Source organism: Falco biarmicus, chromosome 18, assembly GCF_023638135.1.
Source record: "Falco biarmicus isolate bFalBia1 chromosome 18, bFalBia1.pri, whole genome shotgun sequence".
Classification (NCBI taxonomy): Eukaryota; Metazoa; Chordata; class Aves; order Falconiformes; family Falconidae; genus Falco; species Falco biarmicus.
Genome location: NC_079305.1, coordinates 658,932 through 676,716, shown reverse-complemented (window position 1 = coordinate 676,716; position 17,785 = coordinate 658,932). Strand labels below are relative to the sequence as shown.

Sequence of the window (17,785 nt, the reverse complement as noted above, 5' to 3'; positions counted from 1 at the left end):
TTCCCTGACTGAACGTCTCTCCCTGGAGCTGGCAAATGCCCTAAGGCCTGGGCCTTAGGTGACATCAATTAGTCCTGATAGCGTGAGTTTGTTCAAGACAAAATTGTATTTGTATAAACTGTAATGTAAATGCAATAATAGTGGTCTAGCCCATCTCTTGTCCTTAATGTAAATAGGCTGCAGCACCACAAGCAGTGTCATTCTGATTGTGCTGCATCCACATTGGGCGATGTCTTCCCAACAAGTGACGGGAATGGCTTACCAAGGCCATGTGAAGGCTTCTGCATGTCTTCTGCCTCAGCCTTAAGCTGTACTGGGGATGTTAAAGCAGACCAGTGTTCCCCTAGTTCAGTTTGAACAGTGTAAGGTGGGACAACACAACTAGGATCAAGAGCAAGCGACAACTTGTATGACTGCAAGGGGATCTTTTGGAGGTGAAGGGGTCACCTCACAAGCGCCCAGCCATCTTCACAACCACACTGCAGAGGTGCTTGCTGACTCCAGCCCCCCTTCAGATGGCATTCGTTGACACAGGCAGCACACGAAGCTGTCTAACCACCCGTGCCCCAGCAATGTTTGCCTTCCTTGCTGCTTATAGCTGCAGTTAATAAAAGAGAACAGTACAGTGGGCTCACGGCCAAGTGCAGCCTTAAGTTTCTCTGTAAGAGAAAGGCAGAGTGTGTGGGTATATCTGAGATGGTGTCTGCAGAACAGCAGCGTGGAAAGCACTGAGTGCGGTAGCACCCGAGATGCTGTTGTAGCTGTCACTTAGAAATCCTAAGAGCATCCAGGATCTCCTCTTGTGTGCCTGCCTGCAGAATATGCAAGCAGCCCTGTCTTAAAAATCTTGAGTTGAAGCACTCTTGAAATGGGGAGTTTGACTCCTGGCTCCTTCATGCAGCTACTCATTGCTGTCTCCCCTCATAGCTTATTTTCTATGGCACGGAGACCACCACGTCTGAGTGGTCTCTTGTTTTAAAGGCACTTCAGGTTAGAGGGATTTTTCTCAAATCCGTTCCTCTCCCCTGTTCCTTCTTGGCTTTACGTGACATGTATGTTTATGTCATCAAGCCAGCCTAGCCAGAGAGCCCTTGACTTGCATAGCAGTACTGGTACGCTGCGCTCACGGCTTTGTAAAGCCTGGATTGCTAAGAGGTGGAGTGCTGCACATTCCCCTGGTAATACTGACCACGTAAAAACAGTGTTTCTAATGGTTATGGTAAAGTAATGAAGAGCTAAGAACACTTTTCTTTCTTACGTGAATTGGAATACTTCAGTCTTCCCACCTCACGTTTCTGGGAATGTGTTTGTCACCTTTCTTCATCTCTCTGTGTTAAAAGGGCTTCGCTCAGATGGTAGAACAGAAGCTTCAGGCTGCCTCTTCCCAGGGGCTTCCCCAAAACAGTTTCTACACCAAGGCTACACATGTGGAAGCGGACATTTCATCTTACACAGTGCTGAACTGGAGGTAAGGAGACGTCCTTGCTCTAAGCATCAGAAGTACCCCTACGTCTTCATAGCGAGTCCTAATATCTGCAGTTAATCTAGTGATTAATCTGATATTAATATGCAGAATGTGAAAATGTTTTACCCTCTTACAAGCGCATGAAAATCAGTGCTTTAGAAAAGCAAGCGCTGGTTTTCAGCCTCCACCCTAACCTCGGCTACTCGCTGCTATGGAGACAGTAGTCTTAACTGAGCTGCAGCATTGCAACATCGTTCCGGCAGCACTCATGCAACAGTAGAATAACCCCATTTTCAGGGGCTGCCAAATGCAAACTGCATTTATACTTCTAGACTCCGGTATGAAAATGAGCATTCCCTTATGAACTTCCTGAAAACACCTGCATAATCCCCAAAGGCCCAGATTCTGGCCCCCACTTCAATCTGTGGCAGATTGGCTAATGACTTTGTTCGTGCCAGGATATGGACCTTGGTGAATGAGGTGAGGCTGGTTCTCTGAAGCTAAAGGCAGATACCTGCCAATCAAAGGCCACAATGAAAATCTCCCCTTCCAGCACTAGGTTCCTCTGCTCTCTGAGGTGCAAATTTAAAAGGCCAAGTCCTTAGGGCAAAAACACAAATGCTGCCATTTTCTGAGAGGTTTGGCTCTGTTCTTGCTGTGGGACCTGGAATAAATACCTCCTTCCTAACAGGCTGGCTGCTTGAGCTCAATCTGTTCACTTAATGCACACTGCCATGTCTTTCTGTGACCTTTAATTTTTATTGTGTGTTTTGTAGAGATGGGAGAACAGCAGGATGGAGCGGGAATACAGAGCAGATATGCAACCGAGTGAAGTCGGGGGTTTTGGAGAACTTTATAACAAGTGGGTTTAAAATCATCAGAGACAACCAGGATATATCAGTGAAAAGAAAAGCAAATGTGCTTTGTCACCTACGACACTGATGGGAACTGTGGCCTTGTCCATTACTGTTCCTCTTTTGATGTAAGGATAGCAAAGCTATGTTAGACACTGCTTCAGGCTGGAGATATTTAAGGATAGCCATAGCCTTTCCATAATTTAAGAGATGAAGACAACATACTGAAAGCTGAGCAGACCCTAGACAAAGAGCTCCTGGAGAGACAAAGCTCTGCCTCTTCAACCTTGTATAAGAAATTTCTCCTACAGCAACAACCCCTTGCCTTCCTGAAGGGAGCAGCTCCTGCAGCAAGGTACAACAGCGTTCAGGCAGCCATTGCCCTAAACCCCTTGTCCTTCCATCCACCTTCCAGAGAAACTCAGCTAACTCTCAGCATGTTCAGAAGCTTTTGTACTTTGGTGGGCTTTTTTTCCTTTCCAGTATTCAAATAATCATGATTGTCTGAACTGGATGGCTACGGAGATAGCATCCATGACCAGCCAAGCTTATGGGGAGCTCAGCTGTGTGTTGGGTCAGGATGTGGCTTCTGAAGAGGCTACGCTTGCATGACTAATTCTGGATGGCTAAAAACATCCACGCAAACACTTTGTGTCTCCAAGTATTCCTCCCTACTTGGAGCCTCTCCCAGGGGGCAAGAAAAGGTTAAATTATGCAAATCATGAATGGCAGGATTGGTGCAATATTTAAAGGGTAAATAATATCCAAAGAAGATTCATAACTTACAGTCTTAAATAATTACTGTTGCATATACTGTTGACTGCAGTATCAGAGCCATCCAGTCCTCAGGGCTGAAGAGGCTGGAAAGCAAACAGAAGAATGAAGCTTTTGAAAATGCGCAAGCTAAAAAAATCACAGGCAATGTAAGATGAAGAAACACAGCAGTTCTGCTGGCGGATTAAAATGCACGGGTACGGGCCCAAAGCAGGAGGCAGCTGACGAGAGAGGAAGGGATGAGAATGGAAACTTTTAACAGATGTAGGAAGGAGTTTCTCCTTAGTGACTGTTGGTAGTGTGTACCAGTCCACACTGAATCCTGAGTGGGGTAAAGGGCCAGATTCTGCAAGGGAAGAGACTCTGCAACGGAAAAGGAGAGTGCTTGTGGCTTGCACCTTGTTTTTCTGTTACTCCCTGTTCAATGTCCCCCCGTGTCAGCAGAGAGTGAGTAGGTGCTGGCCAGCTGGCCCCTGTGGGCTTGTTTTTGGGAGACTGAGCTGCAGTGGGAGCTATAATAAGCCAGCTGCACAGCCATGCTCACTGCAGCACAGCCTGCATTCATCCCTGCTGCTAAAATTAGGTCTCTGCCAGCAAAAGAGCATGTGCAAAGAGGCACAGGGGTGAGATATAACTGTCGTATGAGCTGGAAAAAAGAACCTGAGAGGGCTGATTTACCCATTACGATAACTGTACTTTTGGCATCAGGGGAGGCCAGAGTCCCTGAGGATAAACACAATGAAGATATGTATTATTGCAAGGCTGATTCCCCTCTGTGAGCCTCACGATCTTGTCAAAGGCTGACCCTGGCAGTGTCACATCAGGGTAAAAACTGAAGTCCCTTTGCCTGAAGTGTTTTGACTTGAGGGCGGTGCCATTTACTGAGGCAAAAGCAGTAACTTTTATTAAAGCAATCACTCGTAATGAAATCATGGCTGTTAGCGATGCAAAGCTCTTAGACAAGGGGAAACAATGCTGAAGACCTGGCGAGTTGCTGTGGGAGCAAAGGAGACATAATACAGGTAAGATCTCCCCCCGTGTTGTCTGTGGGGATGAACAGAACTTGCTCAAGGCCGTTGCTGCCTGTGTGCTCCCCGCCGTCGTCCCCCTCGCTCCCCCCTTGGGTATGCCCTTACACGACAGCATAAAGCCAGGCATCGGGCTGGCTGTGCTCTCAGGCTGCCGTCAGAGACCCCCCTCTGTTCCCGGAGATTTTTACAGGCAATGCTGGGGAGCGTGGAAGCCGCCCCAACCTGCCCCGCCACCTTTACTTGCAAGGGCCTCTGTGTAACCCCAAATCTGCACTTCCTAAATGTGCGTGAGGCTCCCTGAGGGATCTCTCCCTGCTCCGGATTACAACCAACTGTTCACGGAAGGGCAGAGGAGCGAGCAGGGCTCGACTGCCTTCCCATCAGGCGTGCCAGAAAAGCTGTTTTGCGCTGACGAGTCCCTCCCGCTCCAGGGCGGGGACTTTGCCATCCAGAACAAGCCGAGCAAAGCTCTCCTCATCCCTGCCAAGGCACCCACTTGGGACAGGTGAGTGCCAAACCGGCTGGGGGGTCCCCTTTGGTATGGGGAAGGGGTTGCATGGCTAGAGGCGCCTGGGAAGGTGCCAAGTGCCGTCCCTGCTTGCCAGACCGCAGCGGCTGGTGGCCCGGCCGTGTGGGAGCGGGACTGCCCTTGGCTGGGCAGATGCCGCGTCAGGCCACGATGCTAAGACATTTAGGGTGTAGGGGCAGCCCTGGAGGGCGCAGGCCTGGGCTGAGGAAGGACAGGGAGGCAGGTTGTGGGAAGGAGGAAGATGGCTGACTCTTCCCAGGCACAGGGAGCGCAGGTTTTGCTTCCTATTTCTGCCGTGCCCAAGCTGGCACAACCTCCCTGCTGGATGCTGGAGCGAGGAGCGCATGGCAGGGGGCTTGTGGAGCGACTCCAGGTGGGTGCACAGGCCGAAGTGAGGAGTACAGCACTGTGCTAACTCGGTATTATATTTTTACTCCTTTTGAGGGCAGTGGCCAGGAAAAGGTCACTGTGTGGGAGGTGCTGGGATATTTCAGCTGGCTCGGGGCTCTCCAGCAGAAGGGAGATCCTTCCCTGAGCTGCAGATCGGGCTGGGATCAGAGTCAGCCACCTCGCCGTGAGCCCCAGAGCCAGGGCACCCAGCCTCCCTGAAGCACAGCCGGCTGTGGAGGGCGCAGGCTGTATCCAGCACAGCTGGCAACAGCTGGCGGTGACAGAGCCATGGAGAAGCTGAGCAGGCATAGGGTGTGGGTTTGTCTTCGAGTAAACGTGCGCCGAATAAAAGAACTAGTCAAGCAAGTCCAGTGTTTGCCTTGCAAGGGGATGGGTCGCAAAGCGGTGGTTTTCCACTCCAGATCCCAGGTGCAGGACTGACAACATGTCCATGACTTGGGGGAAAAAAACAAACCAACCTGTGTTTATATCCTGTTAAGCTGTTGGGAGCTTTGTGTGCCGGGAGCTGTGCGTTCTCTGTGCACAGTCAGGAAAACTTGATTCAGAGCAAGCCTAGGTTTGGGTTGGCCAGCACATATGACAGTTTCAGCAGTTTTCTGAAAACTGAAGTCTGTTCTGGATTCAGCTGTTAGAGGACGTTGATGTGGACTGACAACTGTCTGATTAGCTGATAAAGCCTACCAGGAAAAGGTCATCCATGGAAAAAATTTGAATAATGGGACAGATGCCTCGTACACCTGCACTCGCACCTGGCCACAGTTTTTTGAGCCTGTTCTAAGTCAGGTTTGCTGTACCAGCGAGCTCAGGCCTTTATTCTGGGATGAAGCAAACATCAGGTCAGGGATTAACCAGGCCACCTTAGCGCTTGCTAGCAGACTCTTTGAAGTTCAATTCTTCAAAGCACGGAGCTGCTCCTGTCCTGAAGCTGCTTTTCCCCATTTGAGCTGCAAGCCAAGAGCCATGCTAAGCTGCAAAGCACTGGCAGATCTGTCTGAGCAGTTCCTTTCTCTCCCTACTAGCAAAGGAGAGTTTTAACTCATCTAATGGCCCAGCCTGAGCAGTTCGTGGAGATGCCTTCACCTGGGAAAGGGAGGAAAAGGGTTCCAGGGGCAGGGAGGGACTGTTGCAGGAGAACCTGATTGACCCGCTGAGCTCTTCCACCTGTAACTTCAGCGGCTCATCTCTTGTGGCACCGCACACAGAAATACACTGGGAACAAAACAGCATTTGCAGACTTTGCAGTGGGGTTAGCACCGCCGCCTTTTGCAGTGCTCTACTCTTTATATTCCCAGTGACATTTAAGCTGGATGAAGAAATTGGAATCTTAGAGTCAATATTTGATGACATTTCTGTTGTAATTTGATATTGCGGGAGCATTTGCCCTGAATCCAGTACATGCATCCTTTCCTCATGTTTTTGGTTTCTTTCTGCCAGCTCATTTGCACTCAGAATTTTTCTGCCTCCCACCTCCTTTTCCTTGTTTATTGACCTTTCTTTTGCCCTCTAATCAACTTGCTAAAACCAGCCTGTGCAATATCCCTGCTCCTGTGTACAAATCAACTGGATGGTAAAACTGCATTAGAAAAACATCTGTGAAATTCAAAGCCGTTATTTTATGTCTGGCTAAAGCAAATAAAGCTGGCTTTATATTTCTGTAAAAAGATGACTTTTCTGAGGTCTAGGTCATAATTTTGACCGCTGAAATCTACAATCAAGCGAAAGAAAGCAAACTCAACACTAATAATTTTCCATATGTTGCCTGACTGCCCAGAGTGTAATAATGTACAGATGACCTGGAGAGCACTTGGGAGTGCCTGTGCGTAGCACGTCTGTGGCAAATGTCATGCTAAGAGTAACTTGCCTGAACAGCAGCCTCCAATGGTACTCCGATTTGTAAGAGTCATGTGAAGCATGAGCAAAGACACTCCTGTTCTTGCACAACTGTCTGGGCTCATTGATAGCAGCTATTAAGCACCATGAGAAGGATTAAGGAGAGATGTCGTCAGCCACTGGCATCACCCTTCTGCTTAAGGGCTTTAACACGGGAACCTCAGCTCAGGCTGTGTGGGACTGGAGTTGCAGGGAGGTGAACCTTGTCCTAGTACCTGACATCCTGTCACTGACCGGGGATTTGGGAAAATACTTTGGGTGCGTTCATGTATCGGCCCTATGCATGGAAACAGAATTATGAACAGGAAAAGTAACCCTGGGGAGATTACAAGTAAGTTTTTTGGTTTTGTTTTTTTTTTGTTTGGTTGGTTTTTTTGAGGGCTTTAATAGTCAGTTAAAACTACAGTCTTACAAGGAATCACGCATTGAACCGAACTGGAGAGATGTTGGATACAGCAGATTTTAATTAAAGGAAGATAATTCTCCTGTCCCAGTCCTTGAGTAAGGTTATCCTTTGCATGCTCATCTAGACATTGAGGTTGCCTTTGCCTCCCAGGGGGTATCTGTGAAGGCTGTTGGGACTGTGCAGGCACCCTCACCCTAATTCACTCTCAGTCTTCCACCTGGCAAGGTCAAAGCCATGTGTTTTGAAGGGCATGGGAATCAAGTCTATTTTCTTTGCTCCCAGGGCAACATTGTCTGCTTCTTCTTAAGGCCTCAGCCAGGCTGTCACACTAGCAATAGAAAAGAAATTTCTTAAATTACTAGTGCTAATCATCTGCTTATGTACCACATCCCTCTTTCAGGCAGGGTGGATGCCCTGGCCCTGCGCTGCTGCTGCAAGCCAGCCTTTGTTCATTCAGTACAAAGCAGGACTGGAAATTCAGGGATGCTGCCATGGACATTCAGTAGGGCTGTTCAAGTTAACAGCTCCATTTTGCTGGCAAGGGTAGGTATATTCTTTTAATTATTTGCTGGAAAACTAACACTTCCTCTGTTTTTTATTACAGTTGTCTAACTGCCTGGAGACGTAGACAATAACAGATTGACCAAATACAAGAGCGATGGTGAGTGTGTGTGTTTTCTTTACCATCCTGTGCCAGGCTTTGCTCTGATCAGATAACCCTGGGGAGTGTAGCTCAGATAAGGACACAGCAGGAAGAACACTGTCACTGTCTGCCCCTTTATGGAGGGTAAGCTTATCACTTCTCTCTTGTTCCTCATGCTAGAGGAGAATGACCCACACAGACGGGCTTTTCCATTTGGGGAGTTAATGGAAAATCTGAGCAGATATTAGTTTAAAGAACATTAATTTCTCCAGATAAACTTCCTGGCATATTATTCTTTCCAGGTTCAACCTGCAAGGTAACCAACTATACAGTAGTTATCACTGTGCCTGTTTCAGAATGCCTAACTTACAGGAGAGCTAAGCAGCGTTTTGCTAATGATTTTCACGGGAACATGGAGAGCTTTGTAAGAGACAGTGCAGCCCCCCAGAAATGGTGCTGGACAGGAGGCAGGAGAAACCTGTTTGGGAATCACTGTTTTGAGCAAAACACAGCACTTCCTGGTGCGTTATTTTACAGAAGGATGGACCTTGGCTGCTCTTAGAGAAGTCAGGGATAGGGCTTGATGGGAACAGCTGCTTCTACAATTTACATGGAAAACTGCTAGGAAGAAGCCCCAGCTGGACTGAACGGAGATGTCAGGCTGCTTGCCATTAGTTAACTGGGAACAAGATACTCCATGGGCAGCTATATGAAGATATTTTCTCCTTTTAGTTGTGTCCCTGTGGCTGACTTCTTATGTGGCTGGGAAGTTCCTCTAGAACAAACTGTTTCTCTTTAGGGTAGGATGGAATCCTGGTATAACATCAGTTGTGTTTGGTGGGTGGGCTTTACTTGCTGTGTCACTGTGTTTGCATCTTTTGAATGTTCTAATATATTTTTCTTTAGTTCAACTTTACCACATGTATGTATGTATCACATTTAGTCTGCCTTTCACAACTCCTCTCCTGTGGGTTTAGGCAACAATCAAGGGGGTCTCAAGCTTCAGTGCTGAGCAAGAAGCACAGGCACTAAGGAAGGCTATGAAGGGATTTGGTAAGTTGGGCTGCCTCCACTGTTAAACCCTCTTTTTTCCCTCCAAGCACTGGGAATGTTTTGTCTGGTGGTTTGTTAGAGGGGAAGTCTGACCATTTGCATTGCCCCAGTGCCCCAGGAGGGCACTGAAAGGAATTGAGTGACTTGATCAGGCTGAGACTTGAACCCAACTGGAAATCCAAGTCTTGGCTACAAAAACATCCTTAGTCAGGCTCTTGCCTTGTCTCACACTGTGGTACCGCCGTGCCACTGGCTGGGTTGAGACACTTCTGTATGCTGATCTAGTCCCCAGAGTGCTGCTGAGAACCAGGTTGTGTAAGGACCAGAAGATGGCTAATGGCACACTGTGGACAAGACCAGAGCACGCATCTGGTTCTTGTGCAAGCAGCTTGACTGGTTTCCATTGTTTTTCTCCAGGCACAGATGAAGATGCCATCATTGAGATCTTGACCAAACTAAACATTTCCCAACGTCAGCAAGTTCTGATCACCTATAAAAGCAGTATTGGCAGGGTAAGTGGTCTTCAGAGATTAGTGACTGTAGCTTTCACTGGGAGATGAAGACATTTTGGGGGTTATGTCACTTGGGTGAAATGTGAGCAACATCCTAGTGTCCACTACAGTAAGGTTAGCACAGGCTTTCCCTGGCCAAGTTTATTTTGGTCTTGTTCACTTCAGAGCAACTGTTCACCCAAGGAGGGTTGAAGCGTGAAGTAGTAAATAAGTTCTTTCTGTTCTCAAAGGCTGTATCTTCTCCCAGCTCCTTTCTCCAATCTCTGTCCTCTAGGACTTGATTGATGACTTGAAGTCTGAGCTAAGTGGGAACTTTGAAAGGGTGATCGTTGGTATGATGACTCCTACCACCATGTACGACGTGCATGAACTGAGGAGGGCTGTGAAGGTTTGGAAATCTTCCTTTTATGTTGCTTAAGTTCTGGTCAATTTAGTATGATATGGCATAATTATATTTTATTATTAATGTAGTATTATTAACATATATAATTAAAATAATCCTAGTTGCACATCAAAAAAGTTGTCATAATAACATTGGATCTTGTCTTTGCAATTCCCTAGGGGGCAGGAACAGATGAAGGCTGCCTGATTGAAATTCTAGCTTCTCGCACAAACGAAGAGATTCGGCGCATTAATGAGAACTACAAACTGCGTATGTAGTGCGAAGTACAAGCTGTTATCATACTGCTTGAAAAGTCACTTGTGTGTATGCACAAACATGTGAAGAGGAAAGAGAAGGGTCTGTTAGCCTTTAAATGTGACATATCAGCCCATACAGCTATTGCCATTTGTCCAGAGAGAACCTCTGAGTTAAACAGGTGTCAGCAGCTGCGCTGCCAACAGCCTCAAAAGTTCAGATTTCACCCAGAAATTGAATCGCTGTAAATAAAACTGGATGGGTTGATTTTGCCTGTCGGTTGGGTGTCTGTCCATGTGTGGATCTGTTGCCAGTTTTATACTGGCTGTGCTTCTTAATTTTGCCCTGTAGCACTAAATACAATAGCTGGGCTGCTATGATGATAGCCAAGAAGGCCAACAGCATCCTGGCTTGTATGAGAAACAACAGGGCCAGCAGGGCTAGGGCAGTGATTGTCACCCTGTGCTTGGCACTGTACGAGGCTGCACCTTGAATCCTGTGTGCAGTTTTGGGCCCCTCACTACAAGAAAGTCACTGAGGTGCTGCAGCGTGTCCAGGGATGGGCAGCGGAGCTGGGGAAGAGTCTGGTGAGCAAGTCCTCTGAGGAGCAGCTGGGGGAACTTGGGGGGCTTAGCTTGGAGAAAAGGGGGCTCAGAGGGGACCTTCTTGTTCCTTACAACTCCCTGAAAGGAAGCTGTAGCGAGGTGGGAGTCAGTCTCTTCTCCTAAGTAACAAGCAATAGGATGAGAGGAAACAGCCTCAACTGCACCAGGAGAGGTTTAGATAATAAGAAAAAATTCTTCCCCAAAAGAGTGGTCAAGCACTGAACAGGCTGCCCAGGGAGAGGGTGGAGTCGCCAGCCCTGGAGGTATTGAAAAGCCGTGTAGATGTGGCACTTGGGAACATGATTTAGTGGTAGCCTTGGCAGTGCTGGGTTAATGGTTGGACTTGATGATCTTAAAGCTTCTTTCCCACCTAAATGATTCTGTGATGTTCAGAGCCCTGAGCACAGTTCTATACCTACCTAGCTTACGGCTGGCAAACGTTGTGGACAAACAACAGGTGGTGGACCTGTTACTAACAGATGTCATATGTGTGTGCCCTTGCTAGAATATGGCTGTACCCTGGAGGAGGACATCGTTTCTGACACATCTTCCATGTTTCGAAGAGTCCTCGTGTCCCTCTCGACGGTAAATCCAGGCTAAGGGAAAGGGGGGTGAATCTTCCTGTTGCTGATGAATGTGCCTCTCACTTCGGTGATGAGGTGTTCCAGGCTGGCTTCTGGGTCACTTATTTTGCATTTCACACCCAGCTTCTAGAGGGAGAGGAGCCTGGCCCTGGGTGTGCGTTAGTGCCGTGTTGTCTTTTTCACATGGTCCAGTTAAAGGGGATTTCTGCTCCTCCTGTTATCCCAGATCTGGGTTCTTGACCTGCTGGGCAAGAGCCAATCCACATGGAGCTATTTATTGCATGTCTGTGCAGAGATGGGTTCTGGGTGGTAAATCCACAAAGCTAGCACGCCTCAACACATAGTAAAACCTTTTATACACTTTGAACAATTGTTTACATTTAAGTTCAGTCACACTTAATTTTCATTGGTTCTTACGAGCCTCATCTCCATTTAAAGGTACAGCTTACTTTTTTTGCATGGGGCATGTTCTGTGGGGAGGGGGCATTTTTAGTAGGGGGCTTTCTTTGCTCGAGGGTGGATCTTTTAGTATGCTAATTAGGATAGTTGACACATAGTTCCAGTAATTTTCTGTTTACTCTCATTAAGGATTTGGGATTCCTTGTGCTTACCTTGTTGTGTCCCAGCATATTTATGGTGTCTGTGCCTTCTCCCAAGGCTGTGTTTTATTAACTGTTCCTAAGGATTTAACTAACAACCTCTGTTTTTCAAATTCTTTCTTGTTTTTCACTATATTTACATTTCCCCCTCTCTTTATTTTTTAAAGTAAGTAATTCTTGTATCAGTTTCAAAAGGAAGCACAAATTACATCTGAGCCATATTTTGCTGCATTTTTAAGCTGCTATTCAATTTTAAGGATCCCATTGTGCATCTCCAGTAACTCGTTTTGAATGGGGAATTCGCAGGAACTGCTTCCACTCTGGTGAACGGAGTTTTTCATCCTTGTATCTCTGCAGGGTAACAGAGATGAGGGAATGTATGTGGATGATGCCCTTGCTCAACAAGATGCCCAGGTGTGTAGCAATTTCCTTCCTTGGAAGAATTGTCTGTTCTTGTACCTGTAATGCGTGGTGAATCCTTACTTTTTCTAGACCTCATCTGTTTTGTTTCAAGGTAGAACAGTAAGCCTGAAGCTGTGCTAGACAGCAGCACCCTAGGTGGAGACCTGGGCTCTGTTCTCAGGTTTGACCCTTAGAGAAGCCTCTTCACTGTTCTGACTCAGCCGGTGAAATGGAGATAATGGTTCTAGCCTCCTTTGCAACGCCGCCGTGGGGAAAAGTCTCTGGACAGGCTGGGTGTGTGGGGGGAGAGGTGGCATTTCACTTGAGAGCTTCTGTGCTTTGTTAGTATTTGTTGTAAAATATCTGTGACCTAGACAAGCAGCAGGCCAGCAGTGCTTAGGCACCAAGGATCTCCTTGTATGATAAGGTGACCTGCCTAGTGTATGAGGGAAAGGCTGTGGATGTTGTCTGCCTAGACTTTAGTAAAACCTTTGACACCATCTCCCACAGCATTCTCATGGCTTGTGTGGGCGCACTCTTCTCTGGGTTAAAAGCTGGCTGGACAGCCAAGCCCAGAGCGTGGTGGTGGATGGAGATACATCCCACTGGCGGCCGCTCGCGAGTGGTGTTCCCCAGGGCTCAGGGCCGGGGCCAGCTCTGTTTAATATTTTTACCAACAATCTGGAAGAGGGGATCGAGTGCACCCCCAGTCAGTTTGCAGATGACACTGAGCTTGAGGGGAGCATTGATCCGTTTGAGGACAGGGGGCTCTGCAGGGGGGTCTGGGCCGGCTGGGTCAATGGGCTGAGGCCGCTGGATGAGGTTCAACAGGGCTCAGTGCTGGGCCCTGCACTGGGGTCACAATAACCCCACGAAACGCTACAGGCTGGGGGCAGAGGGGCTGGGAAGCTGCCTGCGGGGAAGGACCTGGGGGTGCTGGCTGACGGCCGGCTGAACATGAGCCAGCAGTGTGCCCAGGTGGCCAAGGGGGCCAACAGCATCCTGGCTCGTATCTGAAACAGCGTGGCCAGCAGCACAAGGGCCGCAATCAATCGATCGTCCTCCTGTACTTGGCAGTGGTGATGCCGCACCTTGAATCCTGTGTTCAGTTGGGCCTTCACTTCAAGAGGACATTGAGGTGCTGGAGCGTGTCCAGAGATGGGCAGCGGGGCTGGGGAAGGGGCTGGATCACCAGCCTGATGGGGGGCAGCTGAGGGAACTGGGGGTGTTTAGCCTGGAGAGAAGGCAGCTGGGCAGGGGGGAACATTATTTCTGTCTACAATTACCTGAAAGGAGGCTGTAGCAAGGTGGGTGTCAGACTCTTCTCCCCAGCAGCAAGTAATAGGATGAGAGGAAAAATCCTCAAGTGCCAGAGGACGTTTAGATTTGCTATCAGGAACAGTTTCTGTACTGGATAGGGTCTTCAAGCACTGGAACAGGCTGCCCAGGGACATGGTGGAGTCACCATCCCTGGAGGTATTTAAAAGACATGTAGATGTGGCACTTGGGAACATGGTTTAGTGGTGGCCTTGGCAGTCCTGGGTTAACAGTTGGACTTGATGATCTTAAATGTCTTTTCCACCTAAATGATTCTATGAAGTAAAAATCTCATGTTGTATGCACCTGTTCTTCTCCATGAGCCTCACCTTGTCCCTTGGTAATGTCTTCAAGTGCCTGTATGAAGCTGGGGAGAAGAAATGGGGAACAGATGAGGTACAATTTATGGCCATCCTCTGTACACGGAACAGATGCCACCTGCTACGAGGTAGGACCCTCTGCGGTGTCCTGGATTTTTTTTCCTTGTTTGAGGACAATAATTTTGTAGGAGCTTTGTACTTGTTCGTTAACTGATTGTGAACTCTTCCTAAGCCAGCAGGTATCCTACAGCCCAGTCCCATTCAGTTCTTTAAGACCGTTTCATTCCCTCCTGAGACGAAAAAGGGACCTGAGAAAAACATCAGTACAACTTGCTCCAGCCTGTAAATTGGAGATAATGAAGTGTGACTCCCATTGGGACAGAGCTAAGCATTTAAACTGCCATCATTAACTAGCAGTTCTTGAAAATGCTAGCAGCAGTGGTAGGCCAATTAGCAAGACAGTTGATAATTAAAATGAATTATTTCTGTGGGACAGCCCAAATTTAGCTTACAATGTCACAATAATGGTACAATGTTCATACAGAGCATGAGGAGCTTGATCTTGCAAAGTGATCCTCAGTGGTTTACACACTGTATGCCCTGAAGCATCTCACTCGCTCTTTTTATCACCAACTCTTCCTCCTAGTTTTCGATGCCTACAGAGGGATTGCTAATAAGGACATAACAGACAGCATTAAATCGGAGATGTCAGGAGACCTTGAAGATGCTTTGTTAGCTGTGGGTGAGTTCCCTGCTTTTAAACTTTGTCTACAACATAATTAAATAATTAGAGATATTGTATCTTGCCCTGGCTGGCTGTGTACATGGCTTCAGGAGGCAGATACTATATCTTTTTTGCAAGCCACAGTGTTTTAATCTTTGCAGATACAACTGGGTGAGAAAGCTCTGTACTTTATGATATTGCTTGCTTCCCCAAGTGATGCTTTGGTAGCTGACGTTTGCTGTCAGGAAGTATTAAATCCTTAAAGAAAATATGACTGAGCACTGGGCTTGGAGACATCAATTTATGGCAGGTCACTGACTATGGATGTCTGCATTGTACTTGCTGTTTGTTGGCCCGGAATTACATCTTTACAGAATAAACACCTTGCCTGAAAAAGTGCTGTAAAGGTTTGGAAGACTTTCTCCTTCAGTTTTTATTGGCCTTAATTCTCTTGTTCTTGTCTCCCTTACAGTAAAGTGCATGCGAAATAAACCTGCATATTTTGCTGAAAGATTGTATAAATCCATGAAGGTAAAGAGCTTTTGGTGCAAGATCGCTGGGTTTCCATGCTCAAGTCAGTAGCATGACAGCAATTATTAGATAAAGGGAAACTCTGCTGTTAACTGGGGGGGGGGGGCAGGGGGAGGAAGAAAAAAAAAAAAAAAAAAAAAAGCCTGAGCTTCTATATGGACCTCTCTTCCCTCAGGAAGCTCAGAGCAACATGCTTATGCAGCAGCAAGCTGCTAGTGGATAGCTCCATTAATGCAAAAATGTTCTAATTAGGAACAGATCCCACAGAAGACCAAGTGATAAAACCTTTGTGTCTGTTGCTGGTGCTCTGTAGTTGCAGACAGTTGGTTTATTCCTTTAGGGCTTGGGAACGGATGACAACACGTTGATCCGAGTGATGGTGTCCCGTGCTGAGATAGATATGCTGGACATCAGAAGGGAATTCCTGACCATGTATGGGAAATCGCTCTACTCCTTCATTAAGGTACGCTTTTCAGGGTTAGAAACGCAGCTGGATTTGCTAAGCAGCTTGAAAGAGACAGGTCTCCACTTGACACCCACTGGGTATTTTAGAGGAGGTGAAATGAAGGAGACTTTATGTGCTGAATGTACTAAGAACATTCAGGAATATTTATGAAAATATTTATGAAAATATTCCTGAATGTTCTTAGTTCTTAAATTGTCAAAGAGGATACAAACCCTACAACAAATTGCATGTGCTGGAAAGAACCCAGCCTCTATGGAGCTGTAAACCTAATTGTGTTCATTTTTGCTTTTCTCTCTAGGGAGACTGCTCAGGGGACTATAGAAAAGTTCTGCTCAGACTCTGTGGTGGGGACGATTAAGGGATGCCTGGTGTACGGCCTGGGTGATGGGAAGCAGCTGATCATAACCATTTCTTTCTTTTTAATTTTTCCAAAATACCTTATTACTTGCTGTGAGTATTGACTTGGGTTAGTTAATGCTCTGGTTAGATAACGGCCATTCCGGTTGACCCTTTTGATACGCTTTTATGCTTGGAACACCCATTTGTTTACTAATTGGGCTAGTAAATCCCATCTTAAACAGAATGCCGTAACCAAATACATAAAAGCTAGATTGTTTCCTGGCGAGCTGTCCCTTTGCCATTGCATTCACCCGCAAAACTTATCAACTGAAGCAAACTTGGATGTAGAATGTGAGAGGCTGCACAGGGAAAAATTAACCTCATCAGTACATGGAGACCACAGAATGCAGGCTTGCTTCAGTTTTTGCAAGATAATTAAAACCCAAAGAAATCAATCATCTAAAATACAAGCACGTTTAGAGCTTAACTTGCTCTCTGTTAGTGTGGAGCATTAACAGCCTTGCTGCTCTTTATGTATATGTTGCCTATAGATCTGTAGATAGTGAAGATGTCACTGGTGACATCAGAAAAAACTCTTGCTGCCCTGATTACAGAGCAGCCCCGTATTCTTGGTATGTCTTCCTTGACCCATGGGAGTATAAATCATCAGGGTTACATTACAGACCCTTCCTCTGGATGAAGTGATGTCACCAGAACGGTGCCTTTTCAGGAATGACCTGTCCCCAAAGATGCATGTTATCAGCACTACGTGATGCCTTAGCCTGGGGTGCCTCACCAGATCTCACAGCGTGGGCTGGTTGGGGCCCATGTAACGCCCCCGTTAGAAGGTCCCATTTTTGTGCCTGTCCCTGACTCGGACACCCACCTCTGGAAGAGACTTTTCCCCCAGGCCCCACACCCCTGCCTGTTAAGCTGAGCGTTGTTTTCACTACAAAAATACAGTTCTTGTTTGGCTTAGCAATTTTAAATTTTTTTAGCTGTTGGTATATAATCCTGTTTTGAAGGCGTCAGACTGAGTTTCAAATTTGGAAGCACAAATACCAGCATGGCCTACACCCAATTCTGTCACTCATTTTCTTCTAAACTAGGCTACTGTTGGCTTGAATAGGACATACTTCTGTGGCCTCAAACCAAGTAATTTTCTTTCTTGCTTTGTGCTGTAATTGAAGACACATTCCTTAGTTTTGGTGGGAGAGGATGCAGGGCTTTTTCCAGTTCCACTGAAACCTTCTGCTCAGTGAAAGAAAAATTGTCTTACCCAGTACAACAGGCTAACAGATGCACTCAGGCTTGGTTTTGTGTTTCAGTGCCTCGTTTTATGTTGCTGACTTTTTAGGAATGAATAAACAATTCTTTTCCATACCTTCTGCCACAGCTGTGTATTCTGGGAGAGAATGATGAAAAACTGTGTCCTTGGGGATTTTTCAACAACTTCTGTGCTCCAGTGCTTTTTCTGTTAAGTGTGGACCTCCATACACCAGCTGAGTGGGGAGAGGCTGCAGGAGATGACTATCAGCCCTTCCGAGCGGGGTGCCCAGGGCCCTGTCCCCCTGGCTGGAATACCACTCCAGCAGCAGCTGTCCCCTGCTCCTTAGAGAGGCAGATCCATTGCCCCCACCCCTGTGGGCCCACCGGGGGGGGATGCTGGTCTTGTCCGAAAAGCAGATTTGTG

General features: G+C 47.1%; 1 protein-coding gene across 2 annotated transcripts; it reads left to right on the top strand.

Moving 5' to 3' along the window:
- The first annotated feature begins 1,339 nt into the window (after positions 1-1,339).
- On the top strand, positions 1,340-17,475 carry ANXA4 (annexin A4). Of its 2 annotated transcripts, XM_056363137.1 has the most exons (14): positions 1,340-1,468; positions 2,242-4,115; positions 7,965-8,021; positions 8,981-9,056; positions 9,474-9,568; positions 9,843-9,956; positions 10,130-10,220; positions 11,316-11,395; positions 12,351-12,407; positions 14,067-14,160; positions 14,679-14,774; positions 15,229-15,287; positions 15,628-15,750; positions 16,052-17,475. In XM_056363137.1, the coding sequence occupies exons 3-14, from the start codon at positions 8,019-8,021 to the stop codon at positions 16,109-16,111; spliced, it is 948 nt and encodes a 315-aa protein (XP_056219112.1). In that variant the 5' UTR covers positions 1,340-1,468; positions 2,242-4,115; positions 7,965-8,018; the 3' UTR covers positions 16,112-17,475. The 2 variants fall into 2 exon arrangements, with proteins under 2 accessions (XP_056219112.1, XP_056219110.1); XM_056363135.1 differs by lacking the exons at positions 1,340-1,468; positions 2,242-4,115 and adding an exon at positions 4,268-4,629.
- The last annotated feature ends 310 nt before the right edge of the window (positions 17,476-17,785 follow it).

What these genes read in the sequence shown, in the direction of transcription:
- ANXA4 (XM_056363137.1), top strand. An exon ending in GAAGGCTATGAAGGGATTTG is followed by an intron (nt 9,057 to 9,473) that starts GTAAGTTGGGCT and finishes GTTTTTCTCCAG; the next exon opens with GCACAGATGAAGATGCCATC. An exon ending in AGATGCTTTGTTAGCTGTGG is followed by an intron (nt 14,775 to 15,228) that starts GTGAGTTCCCTG and finishes TCTCCCTTACAG; the next exon opens with TAAAGTGCATGCGAAATAAA.